This window comes from Nicotiana tabacum, chromosome 13, assembly GCF_000715075.1.
Source record: "Nicotiana tabacum cultivar K326 chromosome 13, ASM71507v2, whole genome shotgun sequence".
Classification (NCBI taxonomy): domain Eukaryota; kingdom Viridiplantae; phylum Streptophyta; class Magnoliopsida; order Solanales; family Solanaceae; genus Nicotiana; species Nicotiana tabacum.
In genome coordinates, this window is record NC_134092.1 from 41,398,813 (window position 1) to 41,418,941 (window position 20,129).

The window sequence follows — 20,129 nt, forward strand, 5'->3', positions numbered from 1 at the left end:
TTAGTTTTAACTATTATAATATTTTCAGTTACGTGATCTTATCTATATAGAATGACCATATGAATTATTTCAAAAACAAAATCTTATCTCAAAGATCAAATAAGTCTTATCATTTTATATATCTCAATACTGAAATTTTGTATTTACATATTTTTTTCTCCCTTTTGGGGGGTTTTTTTGTCCATATTATTAAGTTACCCATAATTTAGAATTGTTGATATCTTCCGCTATTCTCATTATAACAATGACTTTTGTTTTTGTTTTTCTTGTAATAAATTTTTTTATCTACTTTTATTCTTGTGTTCTTTTATTCTATAGCTTAGATTAATGTTTAAACTTATCAATAATATTTTTGAGTATTATTTATTTATTATCCTTATTTTATTTTTTACATTACTCAAAGTATAAATTTTCTCACACTATCTCCACCCCCTCTTTCTATTATTATTTCCCTTACTATAAAATTTGATATAATTATTTCATCTAGTATTTAATTTAATAATAAACAAAAAAAAGTAAGTGTGCATATGCTCATACTTTATACTTTATCAAAATCTCAAAGTATTTTTTCGTCTTTGGAGTTCTTTTTTGTTTTCAATTCAAAAGCTTGGATAAGTTTTTGTTTGATTTTGTTTAACAGAATAAATAGAGAGAAGAATATAAACTATTATTATTATTATTATTATTATTATATACGTAAATCTTGAACATATAGCTTAACGCATATGTCGTTATTTCAAGCATAAATTTATGTTCTCCTTTATTTTCAATATAGAATATTGAGTTTTAATTTTATTTTAAATTTTTGCTATTTACTGTGTGGAAGAGCAATTTACTCTTTTCTTTTTTTAACAGTTTATATAGCTTTATTCATTTCGTCTTCCTTTTTGTTAAAGTAATTCCTATAACTTTTAATATCCATGAATGTTTCGACGGATTTGTCTTCTCTTTTTTTTTGCCATAATTATAGTATTCTATATGGCAACTGCATCTTTGTAGGAAATTGATGCGTCTTTTAATTATCTTAATAAATTTCTACTTTTCTTTTTTTCATATTTGTCGGGACAAAAGAAACTACTTAGCCGGATATGAAACAATTAAAGATTCATTACAAGATTGAATTGAAGATTGCCATATAAGAGTCAAAACTAAATTTTAAAAAAAATTAAGATTTTCATTAAATGGGATTCCATATAAGTTCTATTTTCTTATTTGAAAATCTCCCCCCTAAACTTACTTTAAGAATGCCAAGTGGCTTTTTAATAGCTTGTCATTTGGCTTAACCATAATGCTAATTATATATGATAACTTTATTCCTTTAATATATATATATATATATATATATATATATATATATATATATATATATATATATATATATATATATATATATTCGAAGGATATTTTAACAGAGAGATCGAATCAAAATTTACAATATAAAAGGTCGATGAATTAAAACCTAGAATACTATTATAAATTTTCAGTTGTATATATTTATAACGTAAGAAGAATTCTATCATTAGTTTCATTTGACAAGTCACAAAGATGGATACCAGAAACTTTATTTTGGGTCTCGCAAGTTGTGTGGTTTTTTTGTTTTACAAACTAGTGGACAGTGGACACAAATCTTACACTTTTTGATTGCAAATTTTGGCCCGTTAATTTGTGAAACAAGAAAAAAGAAAAAAGAAAAAAGAAAAAAGAAAAACTTACATAACTTGTGTGAAAGTGTAAAACACAAAACAAAAATCCTAAAATATACAAAGTCTTCATTTACCATTTTTGTAAATGAAACCAATATGTCGACACGTGGTTGCCTGGCGAGGCCATTGTATTAAGCATATATAACACAATAGTTTACCAGTTACTATGTTGTTATGTGATCACCCGGCTGCTGCTATTCTTCAAAGAACTTTTCAAACAAATCCCACCTACTCTTTCTAATTCTCTCTCTCTATATATATGGCACGAATGTGTATGAAAGAGCAAAACCAGGAAGCGTGGAATTCATGTTAGAGAGATCGGTTGAGATGTGTTTGTTTCAAGCACGTCATTTCAGAACGAAGAGTTTAATCTAATCCCTATGGTAATGTCAAATTCCCCCCCCCCCCCCCCACCCAAAACCCACCCACAACTTAGTAATTTTTCGAGACTACTGAATATATGCACTTAATTAGCAGATAAAGCACTGAAAAGAACGCAGGGAGCTAAAGCTAAAAAAATCTTTACTTACTACTATTTACCGGAAGCGAGAATGCAGCTGATGTCATTTTTAAGGTCATCTCCTACCAGCTCAAAGCGATCCAGTTACAACCGGAACTTTGACATGCCAGAGGATTCTACGGCGGAAACGTCGGAGCATGTTGGTGGCGCAATGTTGCCGATTTTCCTCAACGATTTACAGAGAAACAACGACAAAGACATAGTTGAGGTCAGGCTAGAACTTGATGATAATTCCATTGTTTTGTGTAGCGTAACACCAACTCCACCGCACAATACCAATGTTGCTGCTGGGGAAGAAGAACATTCTCCCAGCGGAATTCCATCGAACAGCACGTATGCATCTGCCATCGCTTCTAGAATTTGCCGGAAATTCCAGTGGCTGAGATCACCGGGAAGGGATGATCACCATCAGTTTCATGGCAACCAGCTGATGACGACGAATTTATCGGCGGCACGAGAGGAGATGAAATCGAAATTGCAGGTGGAGAGGAATAAACCGAGTGCTGGATGCGCGCTTGGAGGGTTGAGATTTATAAGCAAGAGCACGAGAGAATCTGACATTAATGAGCTTTGGGGAAAAGTTGAGACGCGCTTCGATGCTTTGGCCAAGGATGGTTTGCTCTCTAGAGAAGATTTCGGTGAATGCATTGGTACATTCAATTTATTTTTTCTTCCTAACTACTTGCCCGATGAATTTAAAATATATGGAGAGATTTGCCCTTTCATGCAAATCACAAAATGCCACTGCCGGATTCACAATGCTTACAGTGGACACTTCCCTCTTTCATTTTTAATTTATTTTTAAAAAATAACAAATTTATATTTAAAAATAACTTTAACATAGGGTCGTACATAGTAATATCTTCAACTGTAATTATAATAGTTTAATAAATTAATTCTAAAATATATATATATATATATATATATATATTTATGTGCAGGAATGGAGGATTCAAAAGAGTTTGCAGTGGGGATTTTTAATGCATTGGAGCGACGACGACGGAGACAAAAGACGGCAAAAATAAATAAAGCAGAGCTTCACGAATTTTGGTTGCAAATTTCGGACCAAAGCTTTGACGCTCGACTTCAGATTTTCTTTGACATGTGTGTCTCTCTCAATTCTCATCTTCTATACTTTTCGGTTTCCGCTGTCTTCCTCTTCAATTCCCCAGTTTTTACTTTGTTTGTAAGCGTGCATTCGGCTTGCCACACGAAAGCTTTATCGTCCTCTTCTGTGAAATAAATAAATTATGTACATTCACTTCTTCTCGCGTACATCGAATTCTCGCCTGTACGTAATATATATAATCTGATTCTGACAATCTACTACGTCAATAATCCCATTTTTCCCAAATTATATTCTACGAGGTAACAGGTAAAGCAGAAAATATTATACGCCTAGAAGGTACACTGAATCAGATTCTACTGATAAATGCCTTGAAGGACCGAGGGTGTGTTGGGGGAAAAGAGAACATAAAACAAATAAAATGCAAAACAAGAACCTCAATAGCACAAGGCAAACTACATGTGATATTGGAGAATACGCCAATAATTAAAAATAAAATTAAAGTAATTTAATATTATAAGACCTGATTGAGTAAAAATCTCTTTTATCTACGGTTATGTTGGTCAATTTCAAAAAGTTGACAATCCCAATTTCCACGTCAATAATTAGTTCACTCTTACTCTTAGTGTAGACACTTCTCCGTGTAAACATTTATTGTTGTCTAATAGTTCACTGTTTAAACTCTCAACCTTTCATTAATGACGATGTAAATATCGTGCTTTCCTTGTAGGGCTGATAGCAATGGAGATGGGAGAATCACGAGAGAAGAAGTTCAAGAGGTAAGATTATCATTGGTTGAACTTTCTCAATCAAAACAAAAAAGGGTGTACTACTAAAAGAAAAAACAAAAAGAGTGGTTACGTTTTGGTCGACCATATATTACTTGTGTAATTTCCATCAGGAATAGGGCCATCTTAAATTATTGGGAAAATACAAATCCTATTTCTGGGTTTACTGCATAATATTCCCTCCGGTCCCACTTTATTTGTTTTTTTTTGGCCCTTTTGTAATGCTTACCATATTTGATTTTTTTTCTATATAAAAAACGAATTAACTTGTTTTTTTATTTTCAAAGTTGCCTCGTAGAAACAATCTCTATCTCAACAAGATAGAGATAAAATCTACATACACACTACCCTTCCAAATCCCCACTATGTAAGATTACACTAGGTTTTTTGTTGTTGTTTTCAAAATTGCCCTTGGAGTAAAGAGTGTAGGAATATTTGTTATATTTTTAATGAACAAATTAAGGTTAATATGGTCAATTTCGTTGTTAATTAATACTAAAAGGTGTATTATTTAATATGTGTGAAAACAACAAAAAAATCAATTAAAGTGCATCGAAGAGAGTAGTATTTGTAAACCAATTTCGCAAATTTCATCCATAGATAAGGGTAACGAAAAGAATTCCTCAATCAAGTTATTATCAGTAATTATATATAGTAAGTTAAAGTCAAAAACTCAAGATGATAAGTAACTCGCTGCAACATGTCGGACTAAACTAATTGAACATGTACAAATTCTTACATTTTGAATTATCACTATTCACTAATCTGTTTCTTCTTGTTCCTTCACCAGCTGATAATGCTGAGTGCTTCAGTAAATAAGCTCTCCAGATTGAAGGAATGTGCAGCAGAGTATGCTTCTTTAATAATGGAGGAATTAGACCCAGAAGGTCTCGGTTACATTGAGGTATATAACAAGAGATAAAAAAATGTTCGTACCTAGTATCTACTAATTTGCCCTCCTTATTTCCCCAGAGTATTTAAGCACAGGCATATTTAGGATTTTAAGTCATTTTGCAAAGTGCTACTGCAAACACAATTTCTTCATATTTATTTGGGACAAGGAGGGCGGGTCCTGTGTATGTACATTCCAAATACTTTCAACTATATATAGTTTGAGACAAAGACAACTGTATTTACTACCAATAATAACGAAACAGAGACCTCATCTCGAAGCTTCTAGCTCTAAATCATAGGAAATCCAAGCATCCCCTTGGATTTGCCTCCAAATAAGAGAAAATTATCTTCTAGTTTCTCCCAACTTCATACCAAAGAAAGAACAGAAAGGAATTAACACTTTCTCCTTTTCTTCTCTAATCATTGCTTGAACATATCACTACGAAACAGCCCAAGTATAATGCAGCTTCAAGCTCAAACAACATCAGAATACTTCCACTATGAACTATCAAGTCATCATTTTATCTAGGCATTACAACATATAATTAAGCATCAGCACAACACAAATGTGTCTATCTGATTCATGTACCAACACTTGTTTGGTTAGAACTGCAAGTGATAAAGATCTCTTTATGTGCCTTTTCATTCAGTTATGGCAGTTGGAAACACTTCTTCTACAAAGGGACAACTACATGAGCTACAGCAGACCTTTAAGCACAACAACCCTTGAATGGAGTCAGAACCTAGGAATCAGCAAGACCAACATCATAGTAAAGAAAGCAAGTTGTGCCCTCAAATGCCTTGTCTTAGATAACTGGCAGAGGGGCTGGATTCTGCTGCTATGGTTGTCGGTGATGACTGCACTATTCACTTGGAAATTCTTGCAGTATAGGCAAATGGCAGCATTTCAAGTTATGGGTTACTGCTTGGCAACAGCTAAAGGAGCTGCCGAGACTCTCAAGTTTAACATGGCACTAATCCTTTTACCAGTTTGTCGAAACATATTAACTAGGTTACGGTCAACAAGAGCCAGGATACTTATTCCATTTGATGACAACATCAATTTTCACAAGGTAAACACAGCATACCTGAGTTTCTTCTGAATTTGTCAGTAGTATCATATTCTTCTTAACTGTGTCATCAACTTAGCAGATTATTGCACATGCCATAGCTGTTGGCATAATACTTCATGCAGCCAACCATTTAGCGTGTGATTTTCCCCATCTGGTTAACTCATCGCCAGAAAAATTTGCACTCGTAGCTTCTGATTTTGACAAGTTAAAGCCAACTTACAGAAGCCTTTTGATTGGTGTTGAAGGCATAACTGGTATTTCTATGGTAACGTTGATGACTATAGCCTTCACACTGGCAACACGACGCTTCAGGAGGAGCATACTGAAGCTACCACCCCCCCTGAACCGATTAACGGGCTTCAACGCATTTTGGTATTCTCACCACCTTCTGGCATTGGTCTACGTATTGCTAATACTACATGGAACATTCCTGTTCTTTGTCCACAAATGGTATCAGAAAACGGTACGGATTATGAATAGAATTAGTACAAATCGAACATTAAATTTATTTACATTTTTCCATTGATTATATGCCAACAATGTGTCGCTGATAACTATTGCAGACATGGATGTATATCTCCATTCCCTTAATCCTCTACATTGCAGAGAGGAGTTTGAGAATATGGCGTTCAGAAGACTATGCAGTTAAGATCTTGAAGGTAAGTTACTAATGAGGCCTTCAACTCTAGCGAACTAAAAGCAAGATACTGATACATATGGGTAAATAGATGAAATTCATTAACTACTCTTGTATTCTTGGGAAAATACAAGCAACTAGCCCCAAAAGTTAACTGTAAAACCACCTAAAAATATAGAGAGAGGAAGATCAAGAACAAAAATAGGAGGAAACAAATGAAGAATTGATTTTCGGACCTTACAGGTTTCTGTACTTCCAGGAGATCTCTTAAGCTTGATCATGTCAAAACCAGAAGGCTTCAAATACAAGAGCGGCCAGTACATATTCCTGCAGTGCCCAACAATATCCTCATTTGAATGGTAGGTATGGTTGTTTCACATTCAAGCTGACTTTGTTCCACCAACAGGCATTAAACGTACATCTCAACTTTTCTCCAGGCATCCATTTTCTATAACATCCGCACCAGGAGACAACTATCTCAGTGTTCACATCCGAATTGTAGGTGACTGGACAAAAGAACTTAAGAGGGTATTCACAGAGGATAGAAGTTCAGCATGTGTAGTTGGTCGAGCAAAGTTTAATGAACATGAAAATGTTGATCAAAGAGGGTAACTTTACCTGTACTTCTGACCTGTCAAACCTACATCAAGATTTCCCTTCTAAGGTCTAAAAATTCTATGTATTACGCAGCTTACCTCGAATGCTAGTCGATGGACCCTATGGTGCCCCAGCACAAGACTATCAAAATTATGATGCCTTGCTTCTTGTAGGACTTGGTATTGGAGCTACACCTTTTATAAGTATCCTAAAGGATCTATTGAACAATACAAGACCACATGAAAACGTAGTAAATCTTACTTCATCATTAAATTCAAAGCAATAATGTTGAAATCTAGGCTCCAACTAAATATCTTTCTTTCATGATGCTGTTTCAGGATTTGAATACTGAGACTAGCGCATCAGATGATAGCTGGACAAGTTTTGTCTCTTCAAGCACAACATCAAGTGTAAAAAAGAAATCACAAAGAATAAGAAGTGCACATTTTTACTGGGTTACCAGAGAACCTGGATCCTTTGAGTGGTTCAAAGGAGTGATGAATGAAGTTTCAGAGATGGATCACAAAGTAGTAGACACATACTTCTTGATAGATGTCCTTAAACTGCCCACCCCTCTTCGCTCCTCCTAATTGGAATTCTATGTTGGTCTATTTTTGTTAATTGACTCAGTTATCTCCTGTATTCTGGTAATGGAACAGGGTCGGATAGAGATGCACAATTATCTAACGAGTGTTTATGAAGAGGGTGATGCCAGATCAACTCTCATCACCATGATCCAGGCACTTAATCACGCAAAACATGGCGTTGACATCCTGTCTGGCACGAGGGTATGATCCATCACTACCCTCTCCACAGCTTCTCAAAGAGAAATGTAAAAGAAAAAACAAATTGACAAGTAAATGAAAAAGGAAATAAAAAGGTGTTTGGCTTAGCTCAATGACTTAATTCCAGCCAAAAAGGAAAAGGTTTTACTACTATATAGCTGCCAAACCTTTATGAAAGGTCTTCAACAATAGAACAGAAAATAGTAAGATTGCAATACAACAGTACTGACACCAAAACAAATTATATTGCAGGTGAGGACACATTTTGCAAGGCCCAAATGGATGGAAGTATTCAAGAGAATAGCTTTGAAACATCCCTATTCGACAGTAGGTAAAGAATTTCTACAATCTCAACAATGATAAGTTATTAAGCATGGGCAGTTCCAACAAATGATGCCTCCTACCTGATTTTGCTTGATCCCTTCTAGAGCTAATGGTCACAACCCACAAAAACGAAACAACCTTGTTCCAATGAATAGCATTACATCGTAGAGACAAATAATAATTAATATAAAAATTATATACAAGCATGGCGAAGAATCTAAAAATGCAGCAATATTTGCTATATCCAAAGAATAACATGGTCGTTGATTAGACGATGATAGTGGACAGAACTCTACAATGATAGCACATCATCAAGCGGTTTAATAGCATCCAACAATATTCAACGGGGACTTGTATCTTAAGTTTCTTTAGAGAGGCATAGGTCAGCTGTTATAGAAGTCATGGATAGTAACTTTTTTACTTCATGAAGTATTCAAACAGTTAAATCAACTAATAGCAGAAAGTATTTAGCTTCTTAAAGCATTTAAAAGGTGGAACATCCAACCAGGCACTTCCCAGTTAACATTGAATATTCAAAATGAAAAGTGAACAGAAATAGAACCACAGCCAAAAAAACAAAAGAACAAGTAAAAATTAAAAAGAAAAACTGCAAAATGAAACTGGAGATTAAAAATAATCAAAGTAAATTCACTAACAAAAAGATTTGCAGGAGTCTTCTACTGCGGGATGCCTGTCTTGGCAAAGGAGTTGAAGAAGCTATCACAAGAATTAACTTACAAGACATCCACGCGTTTCGAGTTCCACAAGGAGAACTTCTGATATTAGAAATTTTCACTTATAAGCCAAGAGGTTTTTTCCCTTTTAATTTTGTAAGTATTTTGTGATACATTTACATGTATACATCGATTCGGAGAAATGCAAATGCAAAGTATCAAACAAGATACTATGCTGAAAGAGAGTTCTTTCACTAGAAGACTATAAATTTCATTAAAGTAATCATTTTACAGAAATACACAAGAGCCATATTATTGTACCATCATGCACATCTCATGTGCTGCATGTCAAGAATGGTGTATCAAATTCTCAGAGCATTTGCAAAGATCAATAAGTTGCAATTGTTAGGACAGCCAAAGACTGTTACAGAAAGAGGGGCAAGAGCAATAATAAGGAAATAAAAAGAGTGACATCTGCTTTGTTCGGGCACCAAGTTACAAGGCATTCATAGTATCAAGGTTTCTGAGCAGCAATAGGATGTTTCTTTTGTTATTTGTACATAAAATTTGTGATTGCTAAAGGTAAGTTTGTTCTTGTGTATAGTCATTAGTAAAGCCTGCTGATGTATTTCTATCTATTTTTGTTTCTCTTTTTCATTCTGTCAAAAGAGAAGTCCAATGACATATCAGAAATTACACATGGAAGACCCTTATCAAAAAATTACTAATAGAACAGAGCAGTCAATCAGAAAAGCAAAAGGATTTTTTTTTTAAGAGATCGAATAAAGCATCATAACTTTCTGAACTTCCATGAAGAACTCAAGTAATTTGTATTATCTTAGAAAGTCAATGTACTCTTCTTATATCAAATATTCCATGATACATTCAAACAAAATTTCTCTACAACACAGAGAAAATTAGTATCATCACACTTGGACATTTGTCATGCATAATTGATAATAGAATCACAACCTACCTACCAAAAAAGAAAAATCATAAACTCTACATCTCAGAAAGTTATTCATCCTTCAATCTCCTGAGAAATTTGGAAGCCCATCGCCGCACCCTACGCTTCAGTGTATAGCCAACAAATACTCCAGCAATAAAACAAATGGCACAGAGTTTTGAGCAAGTCCACAATGATACCACTTGTCTGCAGAAAAAGATGGACAGAACTTTCCATGTGAAAATCACAGCATTTTCATTACTATCTACATCTTTTCCAACAAGACATTAAATAAATTGATCACATGTACATGATTAATGCATTGGTCACATGGTGGAGGCTTGGATTTAGTAAGGGAAGATCACTTAGATGGAAACAGACCTTTTGATATTGCAAATAAAAGAGTTGCAAAGTTTGGTTAGCTGAAATACAAAAATGATCAAGGATAAGGTGTATGATATTAATAGCAAACTTGAATATGGACTTCCCATCTTGGAAGTATAGAGTTCAGGTACTCATTATCTCTCTGGGTTCACAGATATAATCAATCATATCAATTAACTACCTCAATCCTAAACTAGTTGGGGATAGCAATATGAATTTATACCTTTCTCTATTTGCGCCCATTTCAGATTGGATCTGATAATTGTTATGCCACACAAAGACATGACATTTTTATTGCCTCTACACATATCGTGTATCTATGGGATTTAAAATACAGATACCTTGTTCAACAATTTCTTTGAGTGAGAAAGAATATGCGATGCTAGCCAATTTCTTCGTGTTAGTAGACATCAATCACAAGTCACAAATTGGAAGAAAAAGATTTCTTTTAGTCCCATACCCTACACAGAGACAGGGCCGGCTCTAACAGTGTATGGGGTAAGGCAAGTGCCTTAGGCCCCCAATTTTTGGGGGGCCTCATTTTTAGGAATAATATATATTTTATAGGTTTATAGGTTTTAATATATATATATATATATATATATATATATATATATATATATATATATATAGTACTTTTGTACTTTTCATATAAAAGGAAAGAAAACCTTTTAGATATATTAATAAAATAAAGATTTGACTTACTTAAAAATAGTAGAAACACGTTGGGAAAGTCGTATTGAAAGTATTAAAGCAATAAGATTTCAGTCTCCACAAATAAGAGATGTTTTTATAAAATTAGTAGAAGTTAGTAAGGATCCAAAAACAAAAAGTGAAGCAAGTTGTTTAGCAACATATGAGCTTGAAAATTTTGAGTTTTTATTGGGCATGACTATTTGGTATGATGTATTATTTGCTGTTAATTTAGTTAGCAAAAGTTTACAATCAAAAGATATGCATATTGATGTGGCCATAGATCAACTAAGAGGTCTAATTTCTTTTTCTAAAAAATATAGAGAAGAAGGATTTACAAATGCTATGATTTCAGCTAAGGAAATTTCATTTGAGATGAATATAGAACCTGAATTTCGTAATAAACGTGTAATACATAGAAAGAAACAATTTGATGAGAATGCTGATAATGAAATCACAAAGTCTCTTGAAGAATCTTTTAGAGTTGATTACTTCTTATACATAGTAGATCAAGCCATTTTTTCACTTCAAAATAGATTTGAACAGTTTGATGTATATGAAAATATCTTTGGTTTCCTATTTAGTGGTAAAAAATTGAGATCATTAGATGACGAGAATTGGAAAAAATATTGTCTTAACCTTGAATGTTCCTTAAAACATAACAGTCACTCTGATATTAATGGTTTAGACTTATTTTCCGAATTAAAAGTGTTAAGAGAAATAGTACAAGTAGAAGATAATACTTTAATCGATATACTCAATCAAATAAAAAGACTTAATTCTTTTCCAAATGCTTGTATTGCTTATAGCATAATGTTAACAGTTCCTATAACAGTTGCTTCAGCAGAAAGAAGTTTTTCAAAATTAAAATTAATAAAATCTTACCTAAAATCAACAATGTCTCAAGAAATATTAAATGGCTTGGCTATATTATCAATTGAAAAGGAATTATTAGAAAAAATCGATTATAAAAAAATTATTAACAACTTTGCATCTCAAAAAGCTAGAAGAATAGATTTTAAATAAAAATATATATTATAACGTTCTTATAAATACTTAGGCCCCATATTAAACTTTGGCCTTGGGCCCCGCATGCGCTTGAGCCGCCCTGCACAGAGAATTGCTATTTTGGTTCCTGAATATACGGTAACTCCTTAGTAATGCTGCTCGGTGGGCCGGGCCTGAACCGGACCGGACCGGGCCCGCGGTCCTAACGGGCCTGGTGGGCCTGGTGGGCCGGTCCTGGGTGGGCCGGTCTTGGTGGGCCTCTGAGCCCGTCACGGGCTGGTCTCCATGGTTGAGCCCACGAGCCCGGGACCGTTTGGCCCGGGACCGGCAGGCGGGCCTGGGCCGGTCCTGGCGGGCCTGGCGGGCCCAACGGCTATTTTAAAAAAAAAAAAAAAAAAAAAAAAATCAAACGGCCATATTTAAAATCTAGCCGTTTGGGCTGAAAATATGACCGTTTTTTAAGTTAAAAAAATGGCCATTTGGCCCCCAAACTTTATTTTAACCCCAAACTTTATATAATTACACTTTTCCCCATTTCTCAACTATAAATACCCCCTCATTCTTTCATTTTTATTCACCAATTCATCAATATCTCTCAATATCTCTCAATCTCTCTCAATCTCTCTACTACAATTACTTAATTTATTGTTGAAATTTCGTGAAAAATTGTGAAGTTGTTGAATTGAAGTTTTCAAGTGTTCAACGATTTTCAATTTTCAAGAAGTTGTTCGGCAATCCGGTAAACTCGTTTCAACTCTTACGTTTTTATAATATATTTTTGTGTGGTTTAGTTTGCATAATTATAATTAATATGGCATTTACTTTGAAAAAAATGTTTGGTAAAGGAAAAGATAAAACCGGTGAAAGTAGTGGCCAACCAACTACCCTTCCCCGGCTCCCCGACCTAGAAAAGATAAGCAAGTTGAAAGTAGTCGCCAACCTAGACGTCCTCCTCCTTCCGTAATTCTTGATAGTGATCACCCTTGTTTTCAATTTACCGATAGTGAATTTTATCATAATGTTGCACCAGGTGATAGATTAGATGATGAAATTATGAATGCTCTTTATCCTAATGAAACCATCTTAGAAAATAATGAGGAAAATGAGGATGATGATGAAACTCAAGCACCGGATTTAGATGATACACCTACTAGTCCTCTTAATAACCCAAGTGATGCACCGGTCGACCCACCTGTAGAAACTCCTACTTTTAATAGAGAACCTGCTAAACGCTTAGAAACATCATTAGTTTGGAATTTTTTTACTCAAGTAAGAGAAAAAATAAGGCTAAGTGTAAAACTTGTGGGAAATTAATGTCGCATAAATATGTAGGAGACCGTAGCGGCACAGGTAGTTTGACTAGGCACATAAAAACACACCCTAGAGATAAGGCTAGATTTTTTCAAATGAAAGCGCATCTAGAGGGGACAAGTGTAGATTCTGCGATTAACCCTAGTACAGGTTCAAATCTAGTTCAACCAGGAATTAACACTGTCACTGGAGGTATTTTATATTACGATCCAAATAGAGATCGTGAAGAATTAGCAAAGATGATTACTGTTATGTGCTTACCTTATACTTTTGCTTCTAATCCTAATTGGGTTCATTATATTAGAAGAGTGTTTAATCCTACTTATAAAGGTTGGCCTCGCGCAACAGTTAAGAGTGATATTTATAAATTCAAACATGAATATGAACAATATTTGCGTTATTTATTTACTCATATACCTAATCGGATTTCTATTACTACTGATATTGGTAGAAGTGGTAATGATTGTGATTACCTAACTGTTACAAGTCATTGGATAGATGAAGAATGGATAATGCAAAAACGCATAATTGCATATAGAATAATTAATTCGCGTCACACAGGTAAATTTATAGCTAACACTGTTGCAGATATTTGTAGATATTTTTGCTTTAGCGATAAAATAATGGCAATTTCAATGGATAATGCTTCTAGTAACACCAGTGCTATAGGCATGCTTACAACAACACTAAATCCTGCATTTACTAATATTTTCCATGTTAGATGTATTTGTCATATTTATCATTTAATTGTCGGTGATGGTATGCGAATATTAAACATAGAAATTGAAAAGGTTAGAATGGCTCTTAATTGGCTTTTTATTCAAACCGTAGAAGTAGACTTAGAGAGTATTTTAAAAAATGTGATGAATATGGCCTTAGAGAAAGAAAGGTTCCTAAACCTTGCCCGACTAGATGGAATTGTATGTACGAAAGTTTAGTAGTAGCATATGAATATAGAAACCCAATTAATGCAACGTTTAATTCTCGGGTAGGTGGTGAAGATGATGATGAAATGCTTACCACTCAAGATTGGACTAATGTTAAAATTCTTTTAGATTTTTTAGAACATTTTCAAATTGCAACAAATGCATTTTCTGGGCAATATTATCCTACTATTTCAAACTGTTTAGTTTATATTGCAGCACTATCTGATTTGTTTGTTGAATTTAGTGAGGGTGGGGATATTTATGAACTTGCTATAAATGAAATGAAACAAAAGTTTAAAAAATATTTTTTTCCTATCCCTCCTATTTATGGTCTTGCTGCAATGCTAAATCCTACAATGAAATTGGGAGGTCCTCATTTTTGGTATTCAAATATTTATAAGGCTTTAGATCTTTCAAATGAGGAAATTGCGACACTTGCAGATGCAAAAGCTTCAATTAAGATTAACGCTCAAACAGTTTATAATGCTTATCAACTTGCCTTAGAGCATGCTAGGCCAACTATTCCAACCCCTACTTCGTCTAGCTCACAATCCTCTAAAAGAGTTGCGGGCTTAAAAGCTCTTAAATCTTGGACGGAGTTCAGGGGGTCTCAAGGTGAAAATTATGATGAAACTTCACATCTAAATGAGCTTCAAGTTTATTTGTCTCAGGGACTTGAAAAGGAGAATCCAGACGGCTCTTTTGATCTTTTGGAATGGTGGAAGGCAAGGGAAAAACATTTTCCTGTTCTTGCAAGGATGGCTCGGGATATTTTATCAATTCATGCTTCAACTGTTGCATCAGAGAGCGCTTTCAGTCAAGCAAGACTGCAAATAGGTGATCATAGAGCGTCTATGAGGGATAGCTTGGAAAAATCAGTATTGTTTAGAGATTGGATCCGCTCGGAAAGAAGAAACTTTGGAATTGCAGAAGCACAACCGGCGATAGATGAAGCTTATGAAGAAATGATAGCGGAACTTACGGAGGATTCGGCTTCGCCCGGAAGTGGTGATGAACAAGCTTCTTTTCCACCACCACCAACGCAACCTCCTCCGAACCTTGAAGGATTTATGAGATTTGTTAGAGATAATACATAGAATAATATGTAACTTGTATTTTGGCACATCTTCCTTAGTTTTTTTCCTTCTAATGGTGGTATTAGTACCTTGTTGTGCTCATTCCATTGGGGGAAGGATGACTAAGAAAGATATGTCATTTTTTGGTAATAAAATTTATTGCTTCTACCCATGAGCTTCTTTTCGCAATATTTCTTTGTCTATACTTAGAATTATTTATATGCTACAATATATACATAATATACAATATATATACTACAAGAAAATATATTTATAAGATACAATATATACATAAGATACAATATATATACTACAAGAAAATATATAAGAGAATATATATACATAAGATACAATATAATATACTACAAGAAAATATATTATGCTACAATATATACATAATATACAATATATATACTACAAGAAAATATATAAGAGAATATATATACATAAGATACAATATAATATACTACAAGAAAATATATTATGCTACAATATATACATAATATACAATATATATACTACAAGAAAATATATTTATAAGCTACAATATATACATAAGATACAATATATATACTACAAGAAAATATATAAGAGAATATATATACATAAGATACAATATAATATACTACAAGCAAATATATAAGAGAATATATATACATAAGATACAATATAATATACTACAAGCAAATATATTATGCTACAATATATACATAATATACAATATATATACTACAAGAAAATATATTTATAAGCTACAATATATACATAATATACAATATATATACTACAAGAAAATATATAAGAGAATATATATACATAAGATACAATATATATACTACAAGAAAATATATTATGCTACAATATATACATAATATACAATATATATACTACAAGAAAATATATAAGAGAATATATATACATAAGATACAATATAATATACTACAAGAAAATATATTATGCTACAATATATACATAATATACAATATATATACTACAAGAAAATATATTTATAAGCTACAATATATACATAAGATACAATATATATACTAAAAGAAAATATATAAGAGAATATATATACATAAGATACAATATAATATCAAGAAGTGATATTTATGCATGACAATTTAGTGTTTTACTATTGTTTTGTTATTTTCTTTTTCGTCAAGCACTTTAATAATTAGATATACATATATACTACATATTAATATAGCCATGATACTACAAGAAATTGTCTTTAAAAAAAAAAAAAAAAACCCGCTAGGCCCGCGAAGCCCACGAGCCCGGCCCGTTAAGCACAGGACCATGTGGGCTTAGGCCCGTCACGGGCCGGTTCCACCCATTAGGCCCACGAAGACCGGGACCGCCAGGCCCGGGACCGCCAGAGCCCGGGACCACGAAGCCCGGGACCGCGAGGCCCGGCCCGTTAGGCCCACTAAGGCCCGGGCCCGGGACAAAATACAGCCCTACTCCTTAGTCTAGTTCTACTTTCTTCGTTTATCAAGAGCACAAAGAAATCTTTAATTTCTTAAAACAGTATTAATCAGATTGGTAAGAGATCATGAGAAATGATAATAGTGAAGAAGCTGCAAACCCATTTTTCTCCGAAGTGATTTGGAACGAAGTGGGCTTCTAGTCCCCTTACAATCAAATCGATATTTCGTATTTAGAACTCATTCAGTTACAGGATAGCTAAAATCTCCTCCGTAACAGTACTTTTATGAAGTTTCTAGAAAAAAAATTATCTTAAGAAAATTAAAGAATCCACGTCCCAGTTGAGACCAAAATAACATGCTCTGTTACTCTGAACCCCTCAATTATCATTGGTACGGAGGAGATGTTATTGATAAAAATTTCAACTATAATATATATTTCGAGTTGAAGGCACACAAGAAATTTGAAAAATAATAATAAGCAAACAAGAAACAGAGGAAATTGAGGGGGAAATACCTAGGAGGCCGAGCAAGCAAGAGCTGAGACTGGTCAGCTGCTGAAACGGAACGAGACCCAGATGATTTTGAGCTTGACTTTTCAAGAACAGCAGAAATTGAGCTTAAGTTGCTATCTCCATCCTGTGACATCGCACTGCGAAAAAACCCCTTCAACCCCTCCATAAATAGAGAAATTGGGTTTGAATAACAACTAAATCTTGACCGATTTGGTATTCCCCTTCGACTCTTTCTAGGGTTTTAGGACTTTGGAGTGCTTTTCATGACATCTTCCTTTTTTTCTGCTTAAGGTTTAAGAATTAAGAGGGTGTTTGGGTGTGTTTGAAAAGACTTTTTGACCAATATTGTATAGGTCTATTTTGATGATTCAAATATAATGGTGATGACATTTAGTCCCTCGATTATATTAAAGAGTAGTACATTTAGTATTAGTGACACAATACATTTAAAAATTAACTGTGTTATCCAACTCTGATTCATAAAGCAAATCTTATACTCTGAAGCAAACCGTTTCCTCTCCTTTTATTGGATAACACAAATTATCACTTTAATTTCTCATTTTTAGATAATATCTTCTAAAATTTTGACCTTAAAAATATCTCCCTTTGTACTAGTTTTCAATGAGAAAATAATATTATATAGCCGTTATAAAAATAATAGCCGAAAAAAATATATAAAATTTATATATTTTTATATGTATATATATATACACACACACACACACACATTTTGTATGTTAATATACAAAAATTATACAAATTTTAAATACTTTTTCGCAACCAAATATAAATAATTTCTGACACGAACTAAAAGTGATAATACAACTTGGTTATTCGTTTGCTTTAATAATATGCTTAGAAGTGATCCCGGCAACTCTAATTTTTTTAAATTTTAACTTTTCTTTTTGAAAAAATCAACCGAAATTTTTATATATATATATATATATATATATATATATATACAAATTTTATACATTTTTTCGTCTATTAGTTTTACATCGGCTATACAGTATCATTTTCTCATTGAAAACTAGCACATGAGGAGATATTTTCAAGGTCAAAATTTTAGAAGACATTATCTAAAAATGAGAAATTAAAGTGATAATTTGCGTTATCCAATAAAAGGAGAGGAAACATTTTGCTTCTGAAGCAGAAGATTTGCTTCATGAATTAGAGTTGGGTAACACTGTTAGTTTTTTAATATATTGTGCCAGTGAGACTAAAGGTGCTCCACTTTAGCATACTTATGGGACTAAATATACTCAGGGTTATATTTGAGAGACCAAAATAGACCTACCCTCAAATATAATGGACAATATTGATCAAAAACTCTGTTTGAAAATAAGTCAAATTAACTTTACTAAAAAGATCCATATTTCGAACCGGAGGGAGTAATATTTTAGAATCAAATGTTGAGTTAAAGAGTTTGATTTCTTTTTCTTTTCTTTTTTTTAAACTTTTACTTCAAAATTATTATAACTCTAAATTATGAGTAATATTTAGAAATGAAATGACTTATCTTGACTTATTAGAGAGAACATCTTCGACGATTACATATCAAAAGAAATGTCTTCATTTATAAAAGATATCTTATATACTGAATTGCTTATCATCTCACAGATTGATATTCTTTTATAATCGCGTGAAGCACGTACAATTCACTAGTCTATATATATATAAAAGAGGGACATGAAAGAGTGATGTGGCATGTCTCAAAAGCTAGAAATCATATTTATCTTTTTTCTCCTTTTTTGAACTTTTCTCCTATTTTAATTTTTATCTCATTAATTAATTGAAAAGGCATGTGATGACCCAAAATTGCACCTATTCTTATTACTCTTCAAAAGGCACGTCTCTCTCTCTTCCTAATATCTTAATACTAAATAAAAGTTACTATTAACGAAACAGCGTTACTTCAGTTTCTTCAAATACGTATGTGCCACTGCTTCTTCTTTTGGAAGCCTCATCAGTATGTTCTTTTAAAAGTTTTGTTTGAACATCAAAACATCACTATTAATTTTGTTAACCATGTAATCGTACTGACCAATCACTTTTGTTTCACCCCCCTTACATTTGAGGCAACTTCTCTAATTCTTTTCTTTTCCTTGTATTTTTATGATTTTCCTTCTATATTTACACAGTTGTATTTCAATGGTTGGATGCTAAGATTCCAATATATTTGTATACATGTGCTTTACTGAATTTATGCGCTCACTTTTGTCGGAATGTTGAGCGGCTATTGAAGGTATTTATAAAGCCTTGACTTGGGTTGTTATAAACAATTTATCATTTCTTCTCTTTAAAGAATTACAAAATGCAAAAGGTCCTTTGAATCTTCATATCTCCAAACATGCAAGGGTATTTGAAATATGTAACTTCTATTCTCAAATTTTCACTCATCTCGTTAACAAGTTAAACACATTTACACTTTGGGACGTCTTTTTGTGATCAAAATCCTTAATTACTTTTTTCTATTTTTTTTTTTCATTTTTTCTTTAATTTTCAATTTTCATTATTCTTAAAATTCAGATCAACTCTTAATGCCTTGAGTCTATTTTTTACATGCCTTTATTATTGGGAAGTTAGAGAAGAAGAAAGGGAGAATTAACGCTTTTTTCCAAAAAAAAGTGGGTAGGGATCTATAAAAAAAGAAGAAAAAGAGAGATAAATGGGGAAAGGAATAGATTAGTTAAGACTAAAATTAAAGAAAGATTGACACTATTTGATTTAACAAATTTGGGGTGATGGATTCAATTTTGTGTTTTTCCTTATATTTTTC

The 20,129-nt window shown here is 33.1% G+C and overlaps 1 protein-coding gene and 1 long non-coding RNA gene across 4 annotated transcripts; one reads left to right on the forward strand and one right to left on the reverse strand.

Moving 5' to 3' along the window:
• The first annotated feature begins 1,613 nt into the window (after positions 1 to 1,613).
• On the forward strand, positions 1,614 to 9,699 carry LOC107827043 (respiratory burst oxidase homolog protein E-like). Of its 3 annotated transcripts, XR_012697988.1 has the most exons (16): positions 1,614 to 2,086; positions 2,181 to 2,873; positions 3,165 to 3,327; positions 4,020 to 4,068; positions 4,868 to 4,981; positions 5,622 to 6,044; positions 6,124 to 6,507; positions 6,608 to 6,703; positions 6,925 to 7,040; positions 7,119 to 7,289; positions 7,372 to 7,525; positions 7,617 to 7,805; positions 7,938 to 8,066; positions 8,316 to 8,394; positions 9,058 to 9,217; positions 9,356 to 9,699. XR_012697988.1 is itself a non-coding variant. In XM_075227935.1 (15 exons), the coding sequence occupies exons 2-15, from the start codon at positions 2,255 to 2,257 to the stop codon at positions 9,165 to 9,167; spliced, it is 2,796 nt and encodes a 931-aa protein (XP_075084036.1). In that variant the 5' UTR covers positions 1,615 to 2,086; positions 2,181 to 2,254; the 3' UTR covers positions 9,168 to 9,321. The 3 variants fall into 3 exon arrangements, 2 of the variants coding, with proteins under 2 accessions (XP_075084036.1, XP_016509586.1); XM_075227935.1 differs by lacking the exon at positions 9,356 to 9,699 and having other exon boundaries at positions 1,615 to 2,086; positions 9,058 to 9,321; XM_016654100.2 differs by lacking the exons at positions 1,614 to 2,086; positions 9,356 to 9,699 and having other exon boundaries at positions 2,106 to 2,873; positions 9,058 to 9,321.
• On the reverse strand, positions 9,356 to 17,710 carry LOC142167828 (uncharacterized). The gene is made up of 2 exons (XR_012697989.1): positions 17,353 to 17,710; positions 9,356 to 10,214 (listed from the first exon to the last, which is right to left on the reverse strand). It is a non-coding gene; the product is annotated as an uncharacterized LOC142167828 (long non-coding RNA).
• Between the last annotated feature and the right edge of the window lie 2,419 nt (positions 17,711 to 20,129).